This window comes from Miniopterus natalensis, chromosome 10, assembly GCF_054644295.1.
Source record: "Miniopterus natalensis isolate mMinNat1 chromosome 10, mMinNat1.hap1, whole genome shotgun sequence".
NCBI classification, from domain to species: Eukaryota; Metazoa; Chordata; class Mammalia; order Chiroptera; family Miniopteridae; genus Miniopterus; species Miniopterus natalensis.
Genome location: NC_142090.1, coordinates 6687604 through 6711675, shown reverse-complemented (window position 1 = coordinate 6711675; position 24072 = coordinate 6687604). Strand labels below are relative to the sequence as shown.

Here is a 24072-nt window from a genome sequence, read left to right as displayed (position 1 = left end):
GAGACAGAGAAGCCAACCAAAGGCAGATCAGCGTGGTCCAGTGTCAGGCGCAGGTGAAGAAATGCAGGGGAAAAGAGACGCCAGGGCAGATTTCAGCAACAGACAGGGCACAGGGGAGGCCCCCTCTTTCCCGGTCCCTCCTTCTCCGGTCACTCCTCCGGCCGCTGTCCCCTGCCCCGGCACCCGCCCGTGCGCACCGGCTCCCTCCAGGCCGCCGCTTCCCAGATGTGACGCGGGAGCTGCTTTCACACCAATGGGGCGGCGGGGCCGGCGGGCCCTGCCCCTCCCCCAGGAAGGTGTGTCCCTGGTTTCCTCACCTGAAACTTCCGAGGAGAACCAGGTCCCTCCCTCCGGGCCGCGGGGAGGGGCTGCGCGGCGCGGGTGGGGCGCTGGGGCGGCCAGGGCCTGCGCTGGGGACGGCCGGCCGGCGCCTGGGACCCGCAGGGACTCTGGGGCCGGGACAGCATGTGACACTGCCCAGGTGGGTCCCCTCCTCCCGCGCAGCTCCTGGCTCCGGGCGGGCGGCTGTAGAGCCCCGGCGGAGGTAAGGGAGGGACGCAAGGGACGGGAAACTAGGCCTTCACCCCGGGGCCAGCCCCAGCTGGGTCCCAGGGCGCAGGCTCCGGAAATGGGGGGCTGGGCAGATGGGCAGAGTTGGGGCGTGTGGCTGAGTATCCTGGTCTGGAAGGGGAGGGGAGCTGGAGGAAATGCTCTGGCCTGAAAAATTCGCTTCCGGCCTGGTCCCCGCCTTGGAACTGGGCACCCTGCCCCGAGATGTTCCCCAGGCCACTAATAGGGCTCTTCCAAGTCTGGGACGTGGGGAAAGCTGACCCCATAAGGCATAACTGGGGCTCCGTTTGTGGACTATTTCCCACCTGTAGATATTTCATTGTCTCCTGTTTTCTGAACTAGGCCTGGGCCTGCCTTCACTCACCTTCCTGTGGATTCGCACAGTGCACTGTGTGTGTCTTAGTACTTACCTGTCCCCTGCTGGCCAAGGTGCTTTCACCTTGAAAACGACTCCTGCCCTGGCCCCTTCCCTTTCTCACATCTGGGAAGTACCTCCAAACTTTCCTGTCAATCTCAATATTGCAATCTGAACTCAGGGAGGTGGGCAGGGAGCTGTTTAGAGGTGGGGGTGGGGGTGGGGTGAGGCTGTAGTTCTGAGCATCATTTAAAATTGCCTTTTAGCAAGACTGTCCTCACAGAGCTTGTCCTGATGCCACTTGATTTTCAGATCTCAGTCCCTCCTCTTCCTGGATCTTGGATTCCCAAGACAGATCTGCCCTCCTGTCTACCGCAGTGAACTCTGGCCAGGCTCTTGTCAGATTGAGGGACACGGGTGTGTCAAGCAGACAAGGGAGAGAGCAGAGAGAGGCTTTCTTTTCTAGCTTCTTTCCTCTGTGCTCCCTCCAGGGCATTCTGAGGCCCTGCATCCTTGGCCTACTCCAGAAATCCCAGCTCCTAGCTAACAGCTCCCAGTGTGGCCTTTCTCAGACTTCCTGTTTTAGCTACACTGGGGTGTGCAGAAGCTACTGGCCTAGGTCCTAGCAAAAGGGGGTTGTTTGTTGGCCAGTCTTTGGGCCTGAATCGGAAGCCATGTCTATGGAAGGGGTTCCTGGGGGGTGGGGCTGGGAGGAGGAAGGACATGGGTGTCAATTTTGAGTGAGACTGTCTCCGGGAGGAATGTGGGTCATTATCCTGGTAGGGGAGAGAGAGGTCAGGAGGCATGCAAGGGAATCCCTCTTATCAAACAAATACAGTGACTCAAAACATAGTCAAGAGTCTTCATGTATCTTAGTCAAGGGGTCTCCAGAGTGTGTGGCTGCCCACAGTATGGTCTCTCTGAGGTTGTCTGTGGCCACATCAAGCATGGTGTCTGTGGGGCAATCGAGAAGATGTCATCTGTGGTGTCTGGAGTGGTCAGTCAGTGTGGTGTGGTCAAGAATGGGTCACTCACAGGGCTGTGGGTTGAATAAGAGCAGTGTTACTCAGGTGTCAGTGGTGTAGACCGAACAGGTGGCTCACAGCACCCGTTGGCTCACAGCTCCCGGTGCCTGTGGAGTGAACAGGAGCTGGTCATTTACAGTGTCTGCAAGGTGGGCCAGAACAAGGGCACCCTCAGGAGCTATGCTGAGGACACAAAGAGGTCACTCACACATGATCTGTGTGGATAGCAGAGGGCCACTGTGGGCCCATGGGGCATGTCAGCATTGCCACCAGTGATGTTCTTGTGAGCCCATCCAATCTGCAAGACAGTGGATGCTGAGGTATTTCAGACATTAGGCATAGATGAGAGATGTTCACTATGGTTTTCGCTGAGATGCTGGGGCTTCCTAAAGTGGCCAGAACACATGTCTGTGCAGTTAGTGGTCCAGGTCGCTACTCTTATTTTTATATCATTGTAGCATTGGGGCAATCATGTCAGACACTGAGTAAAGGCATCCCTCTATGTGGGAGTTTCATTTTCTACATCAAAATGAGGACATATCTTCCAATTTGGGGCTATTTTCCTAATATAATAGTACAGACGACATAGTATAAATGCAGAAGTGTTGTAATTTGAGTATTTTAGTGATTTGTAGTGTGGGTCAGCGTATTTGAGACTGGTACTTGGAGTCACAGAGCAGGCAGCGTGGGTTGGAAGGAGCAGTATGGTGGAGGTGGGGGGGGGGCTGTCTTTGAACAGTGTTATTTCTGCAGACTATAAACGGACAAGAGCCAAGGTGTTAGGGGGCTCTGGGGAGATACTGAGCTCTGTCATACATTGTGTTACAGGGTGACTTGCAGCTTTGTCTTGAAAGAAGTTCCATGTGGGACAGGGACAGCAAATGCACCATGTGTCTGGTCCAGGTGATGCCCTGCTCTGCCTTGGCCTGTGCTCAGTTAGTGAGATTCACCCCTGTGGAGAGGGGGTCAGGAGGCAGCTCCAACTCAGTGGGCAATGCAAAAACTCTCTCCTGATGTCTTTCTGTGAGTTAAACCATGCTTTGCAGATTTCCCTGAGCTTCGTCGTGTTCTAGGTTTGTGGTGCCTGATTGTAATAAAAGGACAGAATCAAGTATAGGGAATGGTGGCTGAGGCGGTGACCGCCAATTTTTCAGGTGGGTAAAGACTGTGTTAGAAATAGTGCCAGTGGCGCTGCAGGGGAGCAACGTGCATTGTGTCAGTAGAATGGAACTGAAGATGCCCAGGTAGCCCATGGTGCAGACAGACACAGCCTAAATACAGCAGATACAGCCTAAACACATGTACACCTTTGGAGACTGCTTGTTCTGAGGACGTGGTGGGTATGTGGGTACAAGGCCAGCACAATACAGATGTGGGGAAGAGGGCTACAGGTTTAGCTACACCGTCCCCTTGGGCAGGTGGGAGACAAGATTCACAAAGTGCTTACGCTGAGCAAGTACATTAAGTATATTGTTTAATGTGTGATTGAGAGAATGGGATCACGTCACAGTATCACCCATAGTGATTATAGTATTTTGTCCTTAGGACTGGACATAGGGAGCAGATCTTGCTCTGTGTCAGTTAACTGGAAAAGGTTATAAAGGTCCTCTGCACAGGTGTGCTTATGTTAGACATGGTGGCTCTTTGCCCCGTATAGGTGGTATCTGTGTCTATGGGGTGGCCAGGAACTTGTCACACGCTTATCACATCTGCAGGGTGTCTAGGGACCTGCTTGTTTGGTTATGTCAGTCTGTATTGTGTGGAAACTGCAAGGGTGGCTCATTATGTGTGTGTGCACCCATGTGCATGCACGTGCCTGTGGGTGCATGCTTGTGCCAGCATATGCCATATCTCAGGACTGCAGGCATTTGGGGGGGGGGGGGGCTTCCACTTTAAGTCTGGACCAGACAAGAAGGGTGCAGGGCCAGGTGCAGCGGTGGATTCCATAGGCCCCAGAGATCTTCTCCAGGCTGGTGACCTTCCAGCCTTCTTACACCTGGGCTTCCGGTTGCTTATAGTTGACTTGCCGGAAGACCTTGGTTTGAGTTCATCTCTACCAGTTGCTTAGGGAACCTGAGCAAGCATCTAGATGATCTGACCTTCAGTTTCCTCATCTGTAACTTAAGCAAAGTTTTCTGTCTGTCCCTAGAGGTCCTTCCAGCTCATAAGTCCTGTGCTTCTCTCTTACACTCTCTCTCTCTCAACAATAGCTCCAATCCCTAACATTTCTGTGACCCTTTGATTTAACAATGCACTTGTTACACTATCTTACTTAATTTTCATTAGAATTCTTTGCAAAGGAAGCATTTTATCCCCTTTATAAAGATAAGAAAATGGATGTTCAAATAAATTGATTTCCACAATTGTTTTTAAACCTGCAAGATACAAAACAGGCAGAACTAGAAATTGAACAACACTCTTTTAACTGCCTCCTTCCTTCCTTCATTCGCACAATATGTTGTCGTTGAGTGCCCACTAAGCTTCAGGTAGAGGGGACTGGACAGCTAATGTTGCGTTTTTTGCATCCTCATGAGAATAGATGTTCAGTATGTAACCAAAAGTGCAGCAAGTGTGAGCCAGTAGAGGCTTCTCTGGTGCGGGAGATGCTGATTCCAGGCCCAGGAGCAGCAGCCTGAAGGTGCTCAGGAGAGAGGGAGGTGAGCCGAAGGGACTGAGAGCAAGGCGTGGGGGGTGCTGACAGGTGATGAGGCTGTTGGAGAGGCAGGGGGACGCCAGGTTGAGGAGGACACCTAACCTATGCTGGATTATTTGGGTTTCATCCCAATGGCAGTTAGAGGCTACTGAAGATTTTAAATTGGAAGTGAGGCTTTTAAGACTCATTCAAGTGCAAGGTAGAGAATGCCTTGGAAAAGGGGTAGGAGAAGCTGTGTGGAGGTCAGTGGCCAGGCCGTGCCCAGGTGCAGTGGCCGGCCTGAGGACAGCAGCTGGCACCAGATCTAGCAGTGGATTTAGAGAAAAGTGGACAGACTTGAGGGATATTGAGGAGGTGGGGTCAGTAGGACTTGGTGACTAGATTAGATATGAGGAATGTGGGCCCAAAGAGAAGCAAGAATTTCATTCTGTAATTTAAAAATATTGAGCACTTAGTATGGGCCAGGTGTTGAGCTACGTATAGACACGTGAGCAGGACAGATGTAATTCTTGATCTTGTGAAGTTTACCACCTAAGATAGATGAGATAGATGATACATCGGAATACATGCTTAATTATATAATTATAGTTGTGTAAATGCTACAAAGGGGAAGGAAAGCGGACTATTGTTTGTAAGTACTGCAAAGAGGAGTACAGTAGGGCAGTTAGAGGATGGGGGAGCATAGGGGTTAAACCGGTAAGTCTCACATAACGAGAAAGGGAGCATTTCTAGTGTCAGATACGGACAGGGACCTCCAAGACAAGCATCCGTAGAGTCTCCTAACAACTTGATGAGTGTAGGGGAGGCAGGCAAGGTGGGAGGCTGTAAAGGGAGCAGGTGTGAGCAGCCCCTTCTACAGGTTAGAAAAACACGAAAGGCACAAACCTGCTCCAGTGCAGGCGGGATGGTCGTAGCAGAGGTGCCAATGAGAGCATAGTTCCCGAAGGAAGGCTGGAGGAGGAGGTGCTTAGAGGGGGGACACCTGCACCGATGGAAGAGGAAAGATGGGGAGCGAAGGCAGGTTGCTCCGAGTTGTAAGAAACTGAAGCAACTCCTCTCCGGTTTCTCAGTATTTTGCAAAATTTTTGCTGGAAGTGAGAGCAGGGCTGGGAAGGTCAAGGTTTTGAGGAGTTACGAGAAGAGTTCACAGGCTGTTGGGGAGAGAGAGAGCAGGGTAATGAGGGTGACACAGTTTTATGGTCCTGCTTGAGGCAGGTGGCCGCTGTGTCCTGCGGTTCTAATCTCACAAGTCCTCCTGCTTCATGGCAGCTGCCTCTCTAGTTGGAGACAAAGTTTTAATTAGTTACCGGGCTGTGCAAGACTGTAAAAAGGACAAGCACAGTCCAGGCCCCGTGTAAAGCTGGTGACACTGCACTTTGCCTCAGTTCTGGCTGTAATGACCAGATCTGTGTTGATCCTCCATTAGCAGACGAAGACAGATATCCCCGCAGACACCGCTTCTTGGGGCTGTTGGGCCTTGGGCGTGTCACTCACTTTCCGTGTCTGGGAGTTACATAGGGCTGAGTCACTCCTGGTGTCCAGAGAGTAGACGGGGAGAGACAATGTGACATAATACCAGCTCGAGTAATGACCACTGGAGCTCTTGGTGCCGAGGCTCTAATTCAGTCCCTGTCTACCTGCCTCTCCCACGAGACTACAGGCTCTACATGGACAGCATCTCCTTCACTACTGAAGGCCCCCCCGCCTGAAAGGGTCACTTGCTAAGTATTTATTAAATGAACAAATGAGCGACAAATTTATAGAAGCTATAGCTTATCTTGTTGAGTACCTTTTGTCTCAAAGAATGACTGTGTGGAACCAAAGAAATGTCCCCTCTTGTTCCTGAGAGGTAAAAGCAGACAAGGTGATAGAAACTGTTTTTTACCCTCTTTAGGATTCAGCCCCGATGGAGGCTGAGGAGCCCCGACATGGAGCACTGGCTCCCACCTCTGCCGTAGCCGAATTCAGTGTTATCCCTGAAGCCCTCATGAGGATAAGCCAGAGCCCTGCCCTGGGGCCAGAAGCTCAGGAAGGCCAGGAGCCATCCTGTGAGTGGGCAGAGGAATGCAGACTCTTGGAGATGCAGCAGAGGGATGTAAGAGATGCCAGTGACTGTGCACCTGAGGCTCTGACCTCTTTCCCCAAGGCCGCCCCTGCGGATGTGGAGACTGACCAGGAGAACCTTATGATTGAGGCCTGGGCCACTCCAGAGTGCCAGGAAGCAGTGCCCCGGAGCTTGGCAGACAGACGGGCAAGGACACCAGCTCCCCCAGAGCCCTGGGCTGGCCCTGGCCCGGCCGAACATCAGGACACAGTCCCTGTGTCCAGCGAACTGAGTAGCCAATTGGAGGTGGCATTTAGACAAGCAGAAGAGAAAGAGGAAACATCTCCAGATGCCTCTGCTCAGGCCAGATATTTGTCTTCCTGTGAGGAGCACCCTGCAGGGACCACCCCGCTGCAGGACTCTGAAAGTGGGCCCATCGGGCAGGGGCACAAGCTGCAGGAAAGTCAATGGGAAGAAGGGCTTGTGTATCTCCAGGAGGCTGAGGGGCTGGAGGAGCAGGGACAGGAGGAGGGCAGAGCCCTGGGAGGGGCTGTGTGTTCTAACAGGCTCCTAGGGGAGCAGGAACAGGATGGGGAGCAGGTTGATGGTACACAAAGGCAAAGGCAGGAGCAGATGCAAGATGAGAGGGTACTTGTGAAACTAGGAGAGACGGAGGGGCTTGGTGGGGGACTGGGAGGTGTGGATGGTGATGAGTGGGAGGGACGGGCTCCAGGCCAGGAAGACTGGGAAGTGGGCGACCAGATGAAGAGGGTGTCGAGGGGGCCCGACGAGAGTGGGGTGGGTGCTCAGTGCCAGGAGAATCAAAGCTTAGTGGGGAGATCAGTGAGTGTACCCGGAAGGCAGGAACATCAGGGTCTGCCAGGGAAACTGAGGCTGGAGGAAGAGGAGGAGGCGGAAGATTGGGATGGGGAGGGGTTGGGGGGAGTGGGAGGAGAGAGCAGTGCAGAGGAGGAGGAAGAGGCTGAGGGTCCTCCCACACCTGCTCTGGTGCCCCCCGAGGTCGCCTCTCCCTGGGACTTGTTTCCCATCTCCTGTGATGCCCTAGCCAGGCTTCCTGGGACTCAAGCCGAGCTTAGGGCTGAGGAGCTGTCTCCCGGAGCTCTGACGCCTCCCCCGGAGCCAGTGTGGTGTTCCCACCAGCCCAGTCCTTTACCTGGCTCCTTTTCCCCTGGGGGCTCCCCTGACCCAGAAACAGCTCAGGACCTCCAGCCAGAGGGATCCGAGCTGAGGATGGGGGCAGCACCCAGCGGGGTCATTGAGGTGGCCTCTGCCGGTGCACCTGAGACTTCTCCAAGGACACCAGATTCAGCTCCTTCCTCTTCTGCTGACGTCTCCCCCAGTGCAGCCACCTCAGCGGCTGCCAGCTCCCCAATTGCCATCCCCAGGACCAAGGCCTCCTTCGCTGCATATTCTCCGGAAACCACCGGAGCTGCTTTCTCAGCCGACACCCCGTCTCCCTGCGGGGCCTCTGAGACTCTCCCTGCAGCCCTCCACGGCTTCTCCTCCGTGGAGGCCACCATGGACTCGCGTGGCAGCTCCACCTGGGCCCCCCCTCAGAGCCCCCTCACCACGCCCGCAGGGGCCGTCCAGCACCTGCGCAGCAACTCCTTCCCCGGCTTGCACAGGACGCAGCTGGCTCCAGACCTGGACCTGGTGGAACGCTCGCTTTCCTTCTCTCATTCAGACTTGCCCCAGAGGCCCCCCAAACCTGCCATCTATGGCTCTGTGGCCCCAAGAAGGGACAGGAAGAGCAGCAGGGACTGCAGCGTTATTCTCGAATCCCCCATTTCACCACCCGCTCCTGGGCAGGACTCTCGAGACTTCGCCTCTGATCCGCACGGGCCCAGCAGTACCCCTAGCAGCCAGCCGTGGGGCTCCCCACATCATCCAGCCTTTGCCCCAGGGTCTCCTGCCTATGGCTCTTCACCGCCCCCTGTCTTTGTAGACATGAGGCTGCATGAACCCCCACCCCCTGCTCCCCCAGAGAAGAGGCGCGCCCACCTCTCCATGGTGGAGAGAGACAGCCACCCTAGTGCGGTGGTCCCCACCCTGAGGCACTGTAGCTATCCTCCCCTAAATTTAGAGCTATATGGCCCCCCCAGGGGCCCACTTCCTGAAGTTCCTGACCCCCCTGTGGCAAGGCAGTACCGACCTCTGCCCTCTACCCCGGACGATCCCCACCATCCTCAGACCTCTTCCTCCCCCAGGCTGCGATACAACAAGCCATTACCCCCTACCCCTGATGTGTTCCAGCCCCACCATTCTCCTGTTTCTCATATTAGCCCGAGGAGCTACAGGCCTCTACCCCCTGTCCCTATCATAGATCCCCACCCCGAACCACCCCCGTTACCCCCAAAGGCCAGGGGGAGGAACAGGAGCACTCAGGGAGCACTCATAAATTCAGGGGGTCAAGCCAAGCCAAGGCCTATTGGTCCAGAGTGGGTGGTCCCCAGTCCCCACACTGCCGGACGTACCTCCTGGCCCCCAGCCATGGGCCGATCATCAGACTCTTTGGCGTCCACCAGTTGGAGTAAGAGTGAAGTGTCCCCTGGCATAGCTTTCAGCAACCTGACTAGCCTTCCTAGTCCCTCTTCCCCAACCACCCCCTGGACTCCAGGGCTCCAGGGGCCCACCTCTGAGCCGGGGCTCTCAGAAGAGTCGGAGGCCCTGGCCAGGGGATCTCTAAGAAGAACAGTCCCCCAGGAAGGAGCCAATGGCCTGAGGAGGTTGGATCTAGGGCGAGCAAGGCAGCCTGAAAAACCCAGCCATCCCCATCTGGAGAAGGCGTCCAGCTGGCCCCACCGGCGGGACCCGGGGAGGCCGCCGCAGGGCAGCGGTGCACAGGCGGCCGCCCCTGGCGAGGGCTCCAGCAAGCACAAGGGCTGGCATCGGCAAGGCCTGCGCAGACCTTCCATCCTTCCCGAGGGCCCTTCAGGTGAGCCAGGGGTGCTCATCGGACCGAGCTTTCCGCAGCTTTACCGCCTCATCCACCTGCTGTCCCCAGGGCTCCTCCTGTTCCCCCGCTGGCGCCACTCACCAGTGTCCAGCCCCAGCACAGAGGGAAACCCTTGGAAGCCTCTCAGCTCACCGCGATGCTATTCCTTCTTCCGTCCATCTCCCACTGTCACCCAATCATGCTGTTCTTTTATTGTGTATCTTTTCCCCAAGGTTGTTCTGGACACCCTCCCCCCACCCCCAAACACACCCCACTTTCCAGTTACCAACACCTGTCTGATGTCCCCATGGTAGAGAAGACATGACGTCCTCTACTTGTCCAGTTTACATTCCGGCACGAGGATGTGTTTGTACCTGGCAGGAGTGTCCGCAGGTGCTTCCTGCTTTGGCCCTTCCCCCCTCACACTTTCCCAGCTGCCTGCATCGCACACTCTAGGTCTTACCTTCTTCGGCTATCTCTGAATGTCCCTCTGACCCCTCAGTTACTTCACCCATTTCCCTTTGCAGATGCAAGAGGTCCAGCCACTGAAAAGTCCCCTGGCCTTTCAGACACCATTGTTTTTCGGTGAGTCACCCTCTCTCCCAACAGGCACACTGTACTCTTTTTTTCTTAGAATACTGAGATTTCTATTAGCTGACACAGGTTCTGGGGCCCTATCTCTTCCAGGTGGAAGGAGGGAAAGGGACAGACACCAGGATTCCAGGGGGAGCCCTTTGATCAGCCTGGTCTTGTTTTCCGAGTCCTAGTTTTCCAACCCCCCAGGCCCATTGGCCATGACCCAAACCCCCTGTAAAAGTTCCATGTGACATCCAAAGAAGCTCCAAACTACCCCAAGTGGGTCAGGCGACAACATTCTTCTCCAGGGGCCTTGGCCTGAACATCCCAGGGCACGTCCCAGAGGTTAGAGATTAGCCCGTCCACAGTTGCCTGGGGCTCCTCAGAACCTAGTGGCCAGCAGGCACCCCAAGCTCTTCTTTGCTCCACAGGGAGAAAAAGCCAAAGGAGGCAATGGGAGGCTTCTCAAGACGCTGCTCGAAGCTCATCAACTCCTGTGAGTATCTCGAAACAGAATGTAGCTGCACACAGGTGCTCTACCCAGGCCTAGAGAGGGTCTCATGGCTGTAACAGTGGGGAGGGGATACCTACAGGCGAGAAAGTTGCCAGGAGATCCAGAAGCATTCTGGTGGCTTTGTCTCTAACTCCCTCCCTCCCCTGCTTCTTCCCCCGCCACAGCTCAGCTGCTTTATCAGGAGTACAGCGATGTGGTTCTGAACAAGGAGATCCAAAGCCAGCAGCGGCTGGACAACCTGGCGGAGGCCCCTGGGCCCGCCTCCCCCCGGCAGCCCCGGAAGGCTCTGGTGTCCTCAGAGTCCTACCTGCAGCGCCTCTCCATGGCCTCCAGGAGCTCCCTCTGGCAGGAGATCCCTGTGGTGCGCAATAGCACCGTGCTGCTCTCCATGACCCATGAAGACCAAAAGCTGCAGGAGGTACCCAGCAGGCCAGGGCAGGGCAGGGAGAGGGATATGGGAGGGAGGGCCCCCATCCTCACCATGACCACACACCTGTGCATGCCCCAGCTATCAGTCATCTTCACTCTGCTGGACTTGAGTCGATCTCAGAAGGTTGCCACCAGCCTGCCCCTTCACTTCTCATGCCATGGCCATTTCCTACCACCCAGTATTGGTTCAGACTCATACACAGCGGCCATGCCTCCAAATTTGTTGGGAGACTGTGGAGTTAATCCCATCCCTACTGCTTCAGGCTAGACTAAAATTTCCCTTTCAGCCAGGGTTTCAGGCTCCGCTGAAGATTTCCTCTTCAGCCAGGGCACATACAGGGGCTTTTTGTTGGGTCCCTTGAAGACTGGGTGCCCCTTGCACCTGTCCTGTGTTCCATTGGACCCATAGAGGCTTTTGAATGGCCATCAGTCTCTGCTTGGCCCTTACTCCCAATGGCAAGACTGTAGTAGAGGCTGTTTGTCTGATGCTATTACCGTTAGTGGGTTTCGCATGGAGAGCTTCTCTGGCAACCAACCTGAAATACACCTTTCTTCCCAGGAAGACAGTGTGGCACAATGGAAAGGTGCCCTGGAGCAGTGTTTACGTACTTAGGTTCCAGAGTAAATGACCTGGCAGCCCACTGTAGTATTTCCTAGCTATTTAACTCTGGCCAAATGACTTGCTCTTGCAAAGCTTCTGTTTCCTCATTTGTAAAACTGCTTTGCAAAGAGGTACTGGGAGAATTTTTTTAAAAAAAGAAAAGGAAGATAAGTTGCTAATATGTAGTAATCATGCAAAACATAATCAGGCAAGCTGGGTTTGAAGCCTGGCTTCAGCATTTACCAGCTCTGTAACCTCAGGCAAGTTATATAACTGCTCAGTCTCAGTTTCCTCATCTGAAAATTGAGGATAATGAATGCCTACCTTCCAGGTTGCTGTGCGGTTTAAGTGAAATAACACGTATCTGGCTATAAACATAGTGTGTGGTATGTGGTTTGCTATGTAGAGTGCTGGGCTCTCCCCTTCAGAGGTGGGGAGGAAAAAGCATGTGGGCCAAAAGACTTGTGGATAAACTGCTTTTACCGGGTCAAACAGAGGCAGGTGTGCATTTTAGGATTTTTGAGGCTCAGACTTGGAGACCCTGCTCTGACCTCAACTTTTAAAGCTCTTGGAGGGTACTTAGGAAATCACTGCTCTGCCCTGTAATTGTGGACTTAGCAGTGGGATGAGGTCTGAAGCCGAGCTGTCTTCTACCGCCTCCAGCACACTCGCGGGTCCGCCGCGGCTCCCAGGCCAGCCGGCCTCATGTCTCTGAGAAGCCGAGCCTCTGCGTTCATAAGCACATGTTTCTTTCATAAAACAGCACTTCTGGGGGCTACGAAATGCTCTCACTGACTCCATTTCTCTTGACTGTCACATCTTTGTCAGGTGGGGTCACTATCCTTGCACAAAAAGACAAGAAAACCGGTCCAGAGAGGGTAAATGAGCCACCCAGAGTCATATAGTCAGAAGTCACAGGTACAAGTGAACCTTGGGAGTTCTCCGCTCAGGAGTGACTCCATCACTTTCCCAGTTACTGGACTCAGAATGGAGGCATTAGCCGTGACTCTTTCAGCTCTTTCAGACCCATTCCTAGCACATAACCGGGTTCTTCCAGTGTCCCTCCATCTCTCACCTGGACTCACTAAGGCAGTTTCCTAACATGGCTCTCTTGCCCCTTCTAGCCTTTTCTCCACATTGTGCTTAGACATACATTGACGATCGAGTTATTCCTCTATGTAGAAACTCTTTGTTTCCCCGTGGTCTCTGGCCCAAACTCTCTTACCTTGTTTACACAATCCTCCAGGCCTCCACCGGTCTGCCTCTCTGGCTTCATCTCCTGCCACTACTATAGCACATGGTTCCGAAACGCTCAGTTTAAGTTTCTGGGAAGCATCTTTTTTCTCTCACCCGTGGGGCCTGCACACATTCCTCCCTTGGCTTTGGTGCTCTTTCCCTCTCCCCAGTATCAGCTTAGGTTCCCGTGCGATGGTGGGCGACAGAGGGATCCGTCTTGGTCACCACTCTACCCCTAAAACATACACCAGGGACTCAAAAAGTGTTTTTTTTAATCTTCCTCCTCCCCAACTCCTAGGCCAAGTTCGAGCTAATTGTGTCGGAGGCCTCCTACCTGCGCAGCCTGAACGTGGCTGTGGACCACTTCCAGCACTCAGCCCAGCTCCGTGCCATCCTCTCTAACCAGGAGCAGCAGTGGCTCTTCTCCCGCCTCCAGGACGTGCGTGACGTCAGTGCCACGTAAGATCCTGTATCCCTGGGGCCACTCACTCAGCCCCAAGGTCTTCATCCTGTCAACCTTCCCTTGGGGTTTCTCTCCACTGCTCCCTCCCTAACTGCCGGTGGCCGCGGGGAGAGGGAGGGAAAAGAAGAGGAGGGGCGGTGGATGTATAGAGCCACTGGTGGATGAACAAATGACTGAGAAGTGCCTCCTGGGTTGAGTTTCGGATGAACTGTGTGCATGCAGGGCATTGGAGATGAGACTGGGAAGCATCTAAAGGTTAGAAAACCAGAACATGTTACAAAAAAGGAACAAGAAATGGAATATTAGGACCTGAGAGTGAGATCAGGGAAAACTAGGAGCAGCCTCGGAGAGGACTCTAGTGCAGAGCAGGGGCCCAGAGCTGAGCGCAGTCGATAGGAGTTAGTTACTAATGGAGACATCACAGGTTCGAGGGACAGCAGGGCTCAACCAGCAGCTCACGTGAAGCCCAGGGGTCTCACGAGACCTGTTTGAACTCGCTCAGGTTCCTTTCAGACCTGGAGGAGAACTTCGAGAACAACATCTTCACCTTCCACGTGTGTGATGTCGTCCTGAACCATGCCTCCCACTTCCGCAGGGTGTACCTGCCTTACGTCACCAACCAGACCTACCAGGAGCGCACCTTCCAGAATCTGCTGTGAGACCTGTCCCCGTTCATCCCCATGTGGGGTGGGCGGGACATGACCTTGTACCCGAACTACAACCCCCAACCCAGAGTGCTGTCCCCAAAGCATGTTTCCTTGTGCCTGCTCCCAGACCTCAAGGCCCACCTGCCCTTTGCAGTGAGAGGCCCTCAGCCATTATGTCTGCGCCCTGCCTGGCTCCATGTCACCAGACCCCACCACTCCTCCCTGACCCAGAGATGTCTCACTGTGCATGTTTCACCATGTCCCCACATTCCCCACCCCTCCTCACTTGGCTCACTGTCTGCACAGGGCTTCCAACAGCAGTTTCCGCGAGGTCCTGGAGAAGCTGGAGAGTGACCCTGTCTGCCAGCGCCTGTCCCTCAAGTCCTTCCTGATCCTGCCTTTCCAGCGCATCACCCGCCTCAAACTGCTGCTCCAGGTACAGGCCCCACCTAGGACTCTCTCCTCATCTCAAAGGGGGCCCTCCTGTGCTGCCCCATACCCCGTGGACAATGGGCATTTCCCCACCACCCACACCCTTCTTTCTCAGGGTGAATTTGCTACTAAAATTGTGTTCCTGGACCTTTCCGTTAGCCCACCCCCATCCTCTCTTCCTGTTTCCCATCCCTCATCCATCTAGCTGCTCTACTCTCTGTTCTATAGAACATTCTGAAGAGAACACAGCCTGGGTCCTCAGAGGAAGCGGAGGCCACAAAGGCGCACCACGCCCTGGAGGAGGTAGGCAGCTCCCACTTCCCCTCACAGAGAGGTCTTCTGGGCCCAGGTCCACAACCACGGCTGATGGGAAATCCCAGGCACCTCCTATATCCACCAAACCTCCCTCCACACCCATAGCCTCCTCTCCCTCCCAAAGGACGCTGCAGCCAATCTCCAGATTCCATCTTTTCGCTTGGCTCAGGAATGCTAACCCTGTCATACTAAGTCTATCAGGGCCCCAAAACTTCAACCAGATGCTGCCTTCATGCAGTGTGGGCCTGTAGAAAGACCCGCTGTCACAACTACTGATTTCCAGATTCCTTGTAGGGGCTCAGAGGTCAAACCTCTGACCTAGTGCTCTTCCTCTCTCCTCACCCTGCCCTGCGCAGCTGATCCGGGACTGCAACAACAATGTCCAGAGAATGCGCCGGACAGAGGAGCTCATCTACCTGAGCCAGAAGTTTGAGTTCGAGTGCAAAGTGAGTGAGTCTCGGCATGTCAGCAGGTCACCTGCTAACACAGAGCTCTCCTGCTCTCACCATGCCAGTCTCTAGCCTCACGTCTGCACGCCTTTGTTCTGTCCAGTTTCTGGGGTGCCTGAGTGCCTACTTCCTTCTCCATGATACCCCGTTAAGTGAAAAGGGGGAGATGCAGAACTGTGTGTATTACCTTTGGTGGGAAAGTAGGAGGGTGCAAATCTGTATATGCATTTGCTTGTGTGTATATAAAGAAACTGAAAGGGAGACATAAGAAAGGACAGGGTCTCCTGAGGGGCAGGGAGTGCACTTGGGAACTGGGCAGACGAGAGAGAATTTATCAGTGAAAGTCTTTATAAAGACGTGTATCTGGTGCTTCAACCAGTCAATATTTTATGGTCTCCATTCTAGTGTAGCCACAGAGATATAAAATTGAATCCAAAACTAGGGCCAAAGTTTCCCATCCAAATGCAGATCTGCAGTAGACATTTAAATTCCAGCTCAGAGCAGATACCATTCTTATCTCCCCAAGAGAGGGACCATCCCTTGTCTACATATCGATCATAGTTTCTACCCTTATCTTTGCCCAAATTCCAGCTCCAAGCAGATTCTACCTAGTTCTTAATCTCATTTGCACATGTGATCCCAGCTGCTCCTCTCACGTCTCTGGTTATAATCAAAGAAAGAACCGATGTGGGAACTGCCCAACCTTCTAATTTCTGAGACACACACACATGCTGTTCCCTGCCTTCTTTCATCACATGCCCTAGCTGGGCTTGTCACGTCTCCTTCAGTTCAGGTTTCTAGGGCTGAGCTTTCTCACATGGTCACTATTCGAGTTGGACCGTAGGCACCTTCCATGGCCTGAGTTGTGCACATGGGAGCTGGACCACAGTAGACACTGGTGGTTGGTTGGGGGCTCCACAGAGAAGCAGAGTCTGAGGGGTACGTCATGAGCAAGCGGGAAGATGTGGAAGAGCTGATTGTCAGTGGAGCTTACGAGGAGGGGGCATGGTGAGGAGGGCAGGACCAAGAGGAGCCTCACTTTGGTCCTGCGTGTGACTATGCCTTCTTGCCCTCCCTTGCCCTGCAGATCTTCCCGCTCATTTCACAGTCACGCTGGCTGGTAAAGAGTGGAGAGCTGACTGCGCTGGAGTTCAGCGTCTCCCCGGGGCTGCGAAGGAAGCTGAACACGCGCCCGATCCATCTGCATCTTTTCAACGACTGCCTGTTGCTGTCTCGGCCCCGAGAGTCAGTGACTGGAATGGGAGGCCAGAGCACCAGGGGGACGTAGGGGAGGCCAGAGGCAGGACAACAAGGGATAGAGAGGGGACGTGTCCCTAAAGGAACCCTTCTCAGTGGCCCAACCTGTGAAGTCAGGTTGTGGCACAGGTCGTGGCACAGAGAAGAGAAAGAAAGATCCAAAGCAAAAAAGGGGATCCCACCAAATTATGTCACAAGATCACACGGCAAGACCTGTACCATGTTATAGACACAGAGCAAAATGCAGCAAATCAGCTATTGTGTTCTCAATTGGTCACTCTGTGGTTTCTCTGGGCCATGCTCAGCCTGCTAGCCTAAAGATACTTAACCAATTCCAGATCCTAACTCTGGTCCAAAGGGACTTAGAAAATTTGTATTGGTTCTGTCTGCAACTCTTTAAAGTGGTGAAGTATCCATGAGACTAGATATGTGGTTTGCCAAGCTAGTGACAGATCCCTGGGGACCCTGGAGCTATCACCCTGAGAGCAAGTTAGCATCATGGTATGGCTTTAGGAGAATTTGCAGGCTACAGATGCCAAAGACAGACACTTGGAATCCAGAGATCTGAAGGTGGATGAGGTATGACAATGCTAGATCTGGTTGAAAAGCCTTGTACTTTGCAGGGGCAGCCGATTCCTGGTGTTTGACCACGCTCCCTTCTCCTCCATCCGGGGGGAAAAGTGTGAAATGAAGCTCCATGGACCTCACAAAAACCTCTTCCGGCTCTTCCTGCTGCACAACACACAGGGCACCCAGGCTGAGTTCCTGTTCAGCACGGAGACTCAGTGAGATGGGGCTGGCAGAGGAGCTGGGGGATGGGGCACGGCAGCCTGGGAAGGAAGTGGGACCAAGGCAGGAATGTGTCCAATAAACAGCCACAGCACTGTTGAGTCCATGCTAGACCTGAGAGCATCCACAGAGAAACCCAAACTCCTGGCGCTAATAGGCACCTGCAGGAGATTGGGGTGGGTGAGGGCATATCTTCGTATCTACCGTATTCCCTTTAGTCTGGAAGGACAAAGCCTGTGAGTTACCAGAAAGGAGATGGACAGGTGTGGAGTCACTAGAGTCAGGTTACTGACATCCATGAGCGAGTGCCCATGTGTGCCAGCCAGAAATCCCCGTTCCCCATGCTGGTGCACCTGTGTGAATGGGACAAGCACTGGGTGCCTCGGGCCTTCCTTGTCCCATCTTCCAACCCAGTCCTGTGTCGAGCAGAAATCCATAGTGTTGAGAACATCAATGTACTCATAATAATAATTGAAAAATACATTCACACATAGAGAACATATTGGAGAATATTAAAAAATAATAGCTATAAAATCTGGTACACTGGGCCAGTAATAATGAGTAGCTACAAGATGATACCTTTTGGTGATGTTATAAAAGATACGTGAAATCTTTCCTTGAAAAAGAATTGCCATGATACTTAATAGTCTGAGGCTCCTCATGTTTCAACTTTTCAGTACTGTCCCTGGGAAGACCTTCCAGGGTGGGATCAATAGTGCTGTGTTCACGGGGCAGAGGGCCTGGTGCAGGATTCTGGATGCACAGTATCACCCACACCAAGTAATCAGACACGGCCTCACGGCCTTTGCTTGGTGCTTTGGGCCACATCTTCCTGGAACAGTGGCAGTGCCAGCTCTCAGTTACTCTGGCGTGTTTGGAAGCCAAGGCTAAGATAATGCAAAAACCTTTAGATGATCACAAAATTAGGCTAGGATGATATTACACAATAAAAATTAGGAGATAGAGCTCCCTGATCTAATTATGATCACAGAATGATTTTTATCTCTGAGACATTTAATAGAAAGGAGGTGGGCAGAGGAGTGTCAAGAATTATGCAAAGTGACAGAGGGGAATCTAAACTGAGATAAACATTTAGCTTAGTACAGTTCCCAAAATGGAAAATGCACCTGTTTCTAACCATTGACTTTATGTCCCCACTTGAAAGATATGAGATGCCACTGACAGGATAAACTTGGAAAGTGAAGGAAAAATTAAAGGTTGGCTAGACATTAACATCCAATTCAAGGTCCTGTCCTGTTCCCAGCCAAGCAGGGTCCCGCCGGCTTTTGCCCTAGACAGCACTGAGCTAGATAGGTTCTTCCCACAGCCACATTTTTTCCCATCGCTGCCCCTCGTCCCACCCCTAGTGCTGCCTCTGAAGCAATGCCCCTCTGCTTTTTCAGGAGTGAAAAGCTTCGCTGGATCTCCGCCTTGGCCATGCCCAGAGAGGAGCTGGACCTTCTGGAGTGTTGCGGTGAGTGGGAGTCTGAGACGAAGAGGAAATGGCAGGGTCAGAAGTCTCCTTCAGAGGCAGGAGTTGAGAGGGCCGGGTGGTAACTCAGGGAGGCTTCTGTTTAGTGTGTTTGTCCAGAATTTCAGGGCTGAAGACTGGCCACTGGATGCTAACCACCTGAGATGCATCTGCTTAAAGCTGCCCACCACCATGGCAATGCCTCATCCCCATGCCATCCCTACCTGGGGCAATAGTTTGCCCTTTTTAAATATTTGGCCCCTTAAGTCTATCCTGTTATTGTTTTGCCTGGATGTCACTTGCTTGAAGGTCTTAGGGGAACTAGGGGGAGGAAGCAGGGCTGGAGTGGGAGTTGTGAGACAATGGCCCAACAGTTTTGTCTTATTAAGCACACCCTGTCCCATATAGGATGACCTGAGACCACTGCCCCACCCCAGGCTTCCAGGCTCTCACAGGTAGCCCCAAGTAATGAGTGTGTCTGCATTCACACTAGGACTGGAGTCCTATAAGGACTGGTCTCCTATAAGCCCCACCGTTGTCCACCAGCAAGGATTCCCTAATCCATATGGAAAAGGAACTGAATTCGAAGGAAGACTGGAGCTCCGTTGACTCAAAAGAACAAACAAATACAAGGAAGTGTGGGAAAGGAAGTAGGGGAAGCGGGCTGCAGACTGAGTACTGCTACCTGGCCCACCTTCCATCCTGCCGCTGGGCTTCAGTCCACAGGGCTGGCGGGGACAGCAGATCGTTCCTCCTCCGCTGTGACCTTGTGGGCGGCGTAGGGTGGCTCTGGAAGAAGTGTGGGTCATTAGGCACGTTCTGTTCCTCTCTGAGGACACCGGTGCAGTTAGAAAGGAGAAAGGGCAGTAAACCCGCGGGAGACGGATGCTTGTGGGTCAGGAGTACTCTGAGAGTATTAATCTCAAGCTTCAAACTGGAGGAATTTCCCCCAATTCACAATATAGAAATAAGGGAAATCCAGAATTATCTCAAGAATCTTCTTGGTCAACCCAGTCATGTGCCGGTGAGGAAACTGAGGCTGAAGGGGATTGAGCGCCTTCTTAGATTGGACCTGGGACCCCACCAGTTAAGTCTCCTCGGGGGTCACATCGAGTACCGGGGGAAAAACGCAGAATGAGATAGAAACTCGGGTTTTACAACCTCTTTGCAGAGTCAACCAGGCCGGGGTTACCTGGTCTTGCATAGCCCGAGACCGTCAGTTTTGAAGGAGTTCAGAATCCACTGAGGACCGAGTCGGGAAGCTTCCAGAGGGAAGATGGGTCTGGAGTGTTTGTAATACCGAGGCACTAAAGGTGTGCCCTGTGTAGTTTTCCATTCAGGTTCTCCAGAGAAACAGAATTTTTGGTTCATTTCAATTCTGGCATTTCCAGTTCCTGGTCAACCATTTCGTTCCCTGGTAAAGATGAGGACTTTGCCAGTGGTCTCTTGTCTGTAACTTTCACAAGCCCAGCCTTTTCCCATCCAAGTCCTCCCAGCCTCCCCTGCAGTTCCTGACCTCTGTCCCAGTCGCTTGCCTCTCACCTCTCTCCACACTCGTCTGTTCCAGACTCCCCGCAAGTGCAGTGCCTTCGAGCCTACAAGCCCCGAGAGAACGACGAACTGGCTCTGGAGAAGGCAGACGTGGTGATGGTGACTCAGCAAAGCAGCGATGGTAAGGCAGAATGCTCGAGGGGCAGGCTGGCGCTGCAGGCGCGACACTGTAGATGGGTGTATTCTCTTCCCAGGGCTGCGGTAAAAGTGCCACAAATTGGGTGGTATAAAACAATAGAAATGTATTCTCTCATGGGTTTGGAGGTCGTAAGTCCAAAACCAAAGTGTTGGCAGGGCCATGCTCCCTCTCCAGCCTCCAGCTTTCTCCCAGCTCCGGTAGCTCTAGGTATTCCTTGGCTTGTGGCAGTGTAACTCCAATCTCTACCTCTGTCTTCCTTCTGTGTGTGTGTCCTAATTTCCCTCTTTAAGGATACCTGGTACATTGGATTAATGGCCCACCTTACTTAAGCCTGAGCTCATCTTTTTTTTTTTTTTAAATATATCTTTATTGGTTTCAGAGAGAGGAAAGGAGAGGGGGAGAGAGAGAAACATCAATGATGAGAGAGTCATTGATTGGCTGCCTCCTGCATGCCCCTGACTTGAGATTGAGCCCGCAACCTGGGCATGTGCCCTGACCAGGAATCGAACCCCAATCGCCTGGATCCTAGGTCGATGCTCAACCGCTGAGCCAAGCCCCGCTGGGCTGAGCTCATCTTAACTTGACTAATTACATCTGCATCAACCCTGTTCCCAAATAAGGTCTCATTCTGAGGTATTTGGGGGTTAGGACTTTTTTTTTCTTTTTAAAAAATATATCTTTATTGACTTCAGTGAGAGGAAGGGAGGGAGACAGAGATAGATAGAAACATCAATGATGAGTCATTGATTGGCTGCCTCCTGCTTGCCCCAGACTGGGGATCGAGCCTGCAACCCAGGCATGTGCCCTGACCTGGAATCGAACTGCGATCTCCTAGATCCTACGTCGGTGCTCAACCGCTGAGCCATGCCCAGCTGGGCTGGGGTTAGGACTTCAACGTATATTTTGGGGGAGCACAATTCAATCCATGAGAGTGGAGAAAGAACACTGAGTAGGCAGCTTAGACTTGGCCAGACCTAGAGCAGCAAGGTGAGTGCCCGGGGAGGTAGGTGTCCCATACCCTGGGGGCTCACCAGTCCATTCAGCCTTATGATTCAGAAATGTTTCCGGGAAGGAGGTTCAGGGGAAATGATGGCAAGTGTCTTCCAGATAATTCTTCTTCCCACCCACCCTGTGCCCATAGGCTGGCTGGAGGGCATGCGACTCTCAGATGGGGAGCGAGGCTGGTTTCCTGTGCAGCAGGTGGAGTTCATTTCCAACCCAGAGGCCCGTGCACGGAACCTGAAGGAAGCCCAGCGAGTCAAGACGGCCAAGCTACAGCTTGTGGAAAAGCAGACCTAGCTATTCTCTGAAAGGGCTCCCTGAGCTTAAGGACAAGATGTTCTTGGAGAGGGCTGGCCCCACAACCCTGCAACAGAGGCCTTCTATGGGCCAAGAGCTGGACCTTCTGAGAGCCCAAAGACAAAATCCAGTCATCAGTTGCTAGATCCCTGCCTCCTGTTTTGTTCCTTGTGCTTGGTCGGGGACTCTGAGGGACTTTGCACCGGACTCTGGAAACCTATTCTCATAGGAAATGGGACCAGTGGGGCCTACGCCAAAGAACTTTACTTCTACTGTATAGTACTTAAGCATTCTCTGCCCCCAGAGTGCAGGTTCAGTTTCTGTCGTGGCCATATGTTAGAATCTGACCTCAGTCCACACTGGTTGGAGAGGTTTAAGGGGGTTAACATGTCAGATGGGAGCATCAACCTGGTGACCTCTGAGGTATCTTCCAACCCTAACGATTTTCCATGATTGTTGGTATGAGGTAGTGCATGCATCTCTGGGACCTGCTGATGGCGATGTGAGGGGGATGCTCTCTCACGCTAATAAACTTGGCACTACTCGAACGTTTTCTCCTGAGACTCTTGAGCACTGGGTGGGGTTCAGAACATGGAGTCCCAGGGGGCTTCCAGGTGTCATGAAAGATGAAGATAGAGCCTAGGCCATGGTATCTGTCAAATCTTGCTTTGTGACTCCCAAGAATTTAGGCAGTTTCTCTGCTTGGTATGGTCTGAGAGGTTGTATAAGAAATTAGGAGGAAGGGAGAAAAAGGGACATCTATAATATTTTAAACAAAAATAAAATTTAAAAAAAAAGAAAAGGAAGGAATTGATGGGTCATAAAAATGTTAAAACACTATTCAAACTTCTCTTTAAACTGTAAGGTATAGGCTAGTTGGAGTGGATTTGGAAATCCTTCTCAGACCATTCATGATTTTATATTTTGATTTGAATTAGTGTGAAGGTATCTTCCCGGCTGTTTCATCCTGTTTGTGAAAAGCAGTACAGTGTAATGAAAAGAGTCGTAGGATCCAAGTCAAGAGACCCATACTCCAGTCCCCACACTGCCATGATTCAGCCTGCGCATGTCTCAGTCTCTTCAAATGTAAAATGCAAGCTTGGACCAAGTAACTCTGAAGTCCCGTCCAGCTCTACAGTGTGTGATTGTCTAGCTCCAATCAGATCTCCCTTCTCAGCTGAAGAGCATCACTCTTTACTTTTCCCTCACATAGAGCCTCATACAGCACCTGCACAGCCATTGTCTAAGCTGGGCCATTACAGTCCTTTCCTGGACAGTCTGTGCCTCTGCTTTGGCTTTGGGAGGGCTCAGCAGGAAAACTGCGTTGCAGCTTTGTACAAAGGTGAGAGTCATGCTACACCCCATTCTATATCCAGCTAACGATGACATGACCTGATAGCATCACTTTTCATAACACATTTTGTTTTCAGTCCATCCAGAAATGTAGGCTGGCTTGCTTAATTTTTAGAAAAGTTATCCCTATCGTAATTAAGATAGGGCTAATAGTAATTTATCCTAAACAGGTTGACACTACTAAACAATCTAAAATGGGATGGTTTTAGAAAAGTTCTATTGAGGTTTTTCACTATTTTCATAAAGCCAGCTTTTTGTTAATATATCATATATTAATATGTATATATTATATGTAAATTAACTGGTTTTTCTTAACAGCAATAACAATAATTATAATCTTAATTTTATTTGTTCAAACCAATATTTGAATAGTGGCCTTATGACTCAAACAGAGGCATATCCAACCTTAGATTTTCTAGCCAAATTTTCCCAGAGAGGTAAAATACTAACTTCTGAATGATATACATGCAAATAATCTTTTTAATTGAATGACTGCTTCTTTGTCTGAAGTTGCTAAGGCTTTCTGAGCACCGGTGAAGCCAACTTCTGAAAGGCTGAAACCCTCTTCAGGTATTTAATATGAGTTTGTTTAATTGGGTCATTCTCATCTGTGATATTAAAAGACAATAGGTTTCTACCTGTCTTTAGGTCCTTGGTGTTAAAAGAAAAATGAAAAACAGACTAACAAAACTTATATGAGTCATCTCCCCTCAGCTGAATTGCTAAATTTCCTGTACCTTGGGTTTCACAGAACTGGGTCCAGGCCCAATCATTGTCCCTTCCGCAGATTTCCAGAATCTTACTCAACTTAATTCTTTAATTCTGATCAGCCTCATTGTCTTAGAAAAAGCAATTTCTTACCAGACATTGTGAAAACAACAACCATTAGCCAACATTTTTCTGACAGAACTGCTTTTGAGGCCTATACGAATATACAGGGCTTTGTTG

The 24072-nt window shown here is 52.0% G+C and overlaps 1 protein-coding gene across 1 annotated transcript; it reads left to right on the top strand.

Moving 5' to 3' along the window:
* The first annotated feature begins 484 nt into the window (after nt 1–484).
* On the top strand, nt 485–22319 carry ARHGEF5 (Rho guanine nucleotide exchange factor 5). The gene is made up of 15 exons (XM_016195454.2): nt 485–544; nt 6498–9603; nt 10131–10188; nt 10611–10675; nt 10858–11111; nt 13258–13418; nt 13925–14077; nt 14376–14505; nt 14730–14804; nt 15173–15262; nt 16353–16510; nt 17146–17307; nt 18715–18785; nt 20350–20454; nt 21614–22319. Exons 2-15 carry the CDS (start codon nt 6510–6512, stop codon nt 21769–21771), a joined length of 4734 nt encoding a protein of 1577 aa, XP_016050940.2. The 5' UTR covers nt 485–544; nt 6498–6509; the 3' UTR covers nt 21772–22319.
* The last annotated feature ends 1753 nt before the right edge of the window (nt 22320–24072 follow it).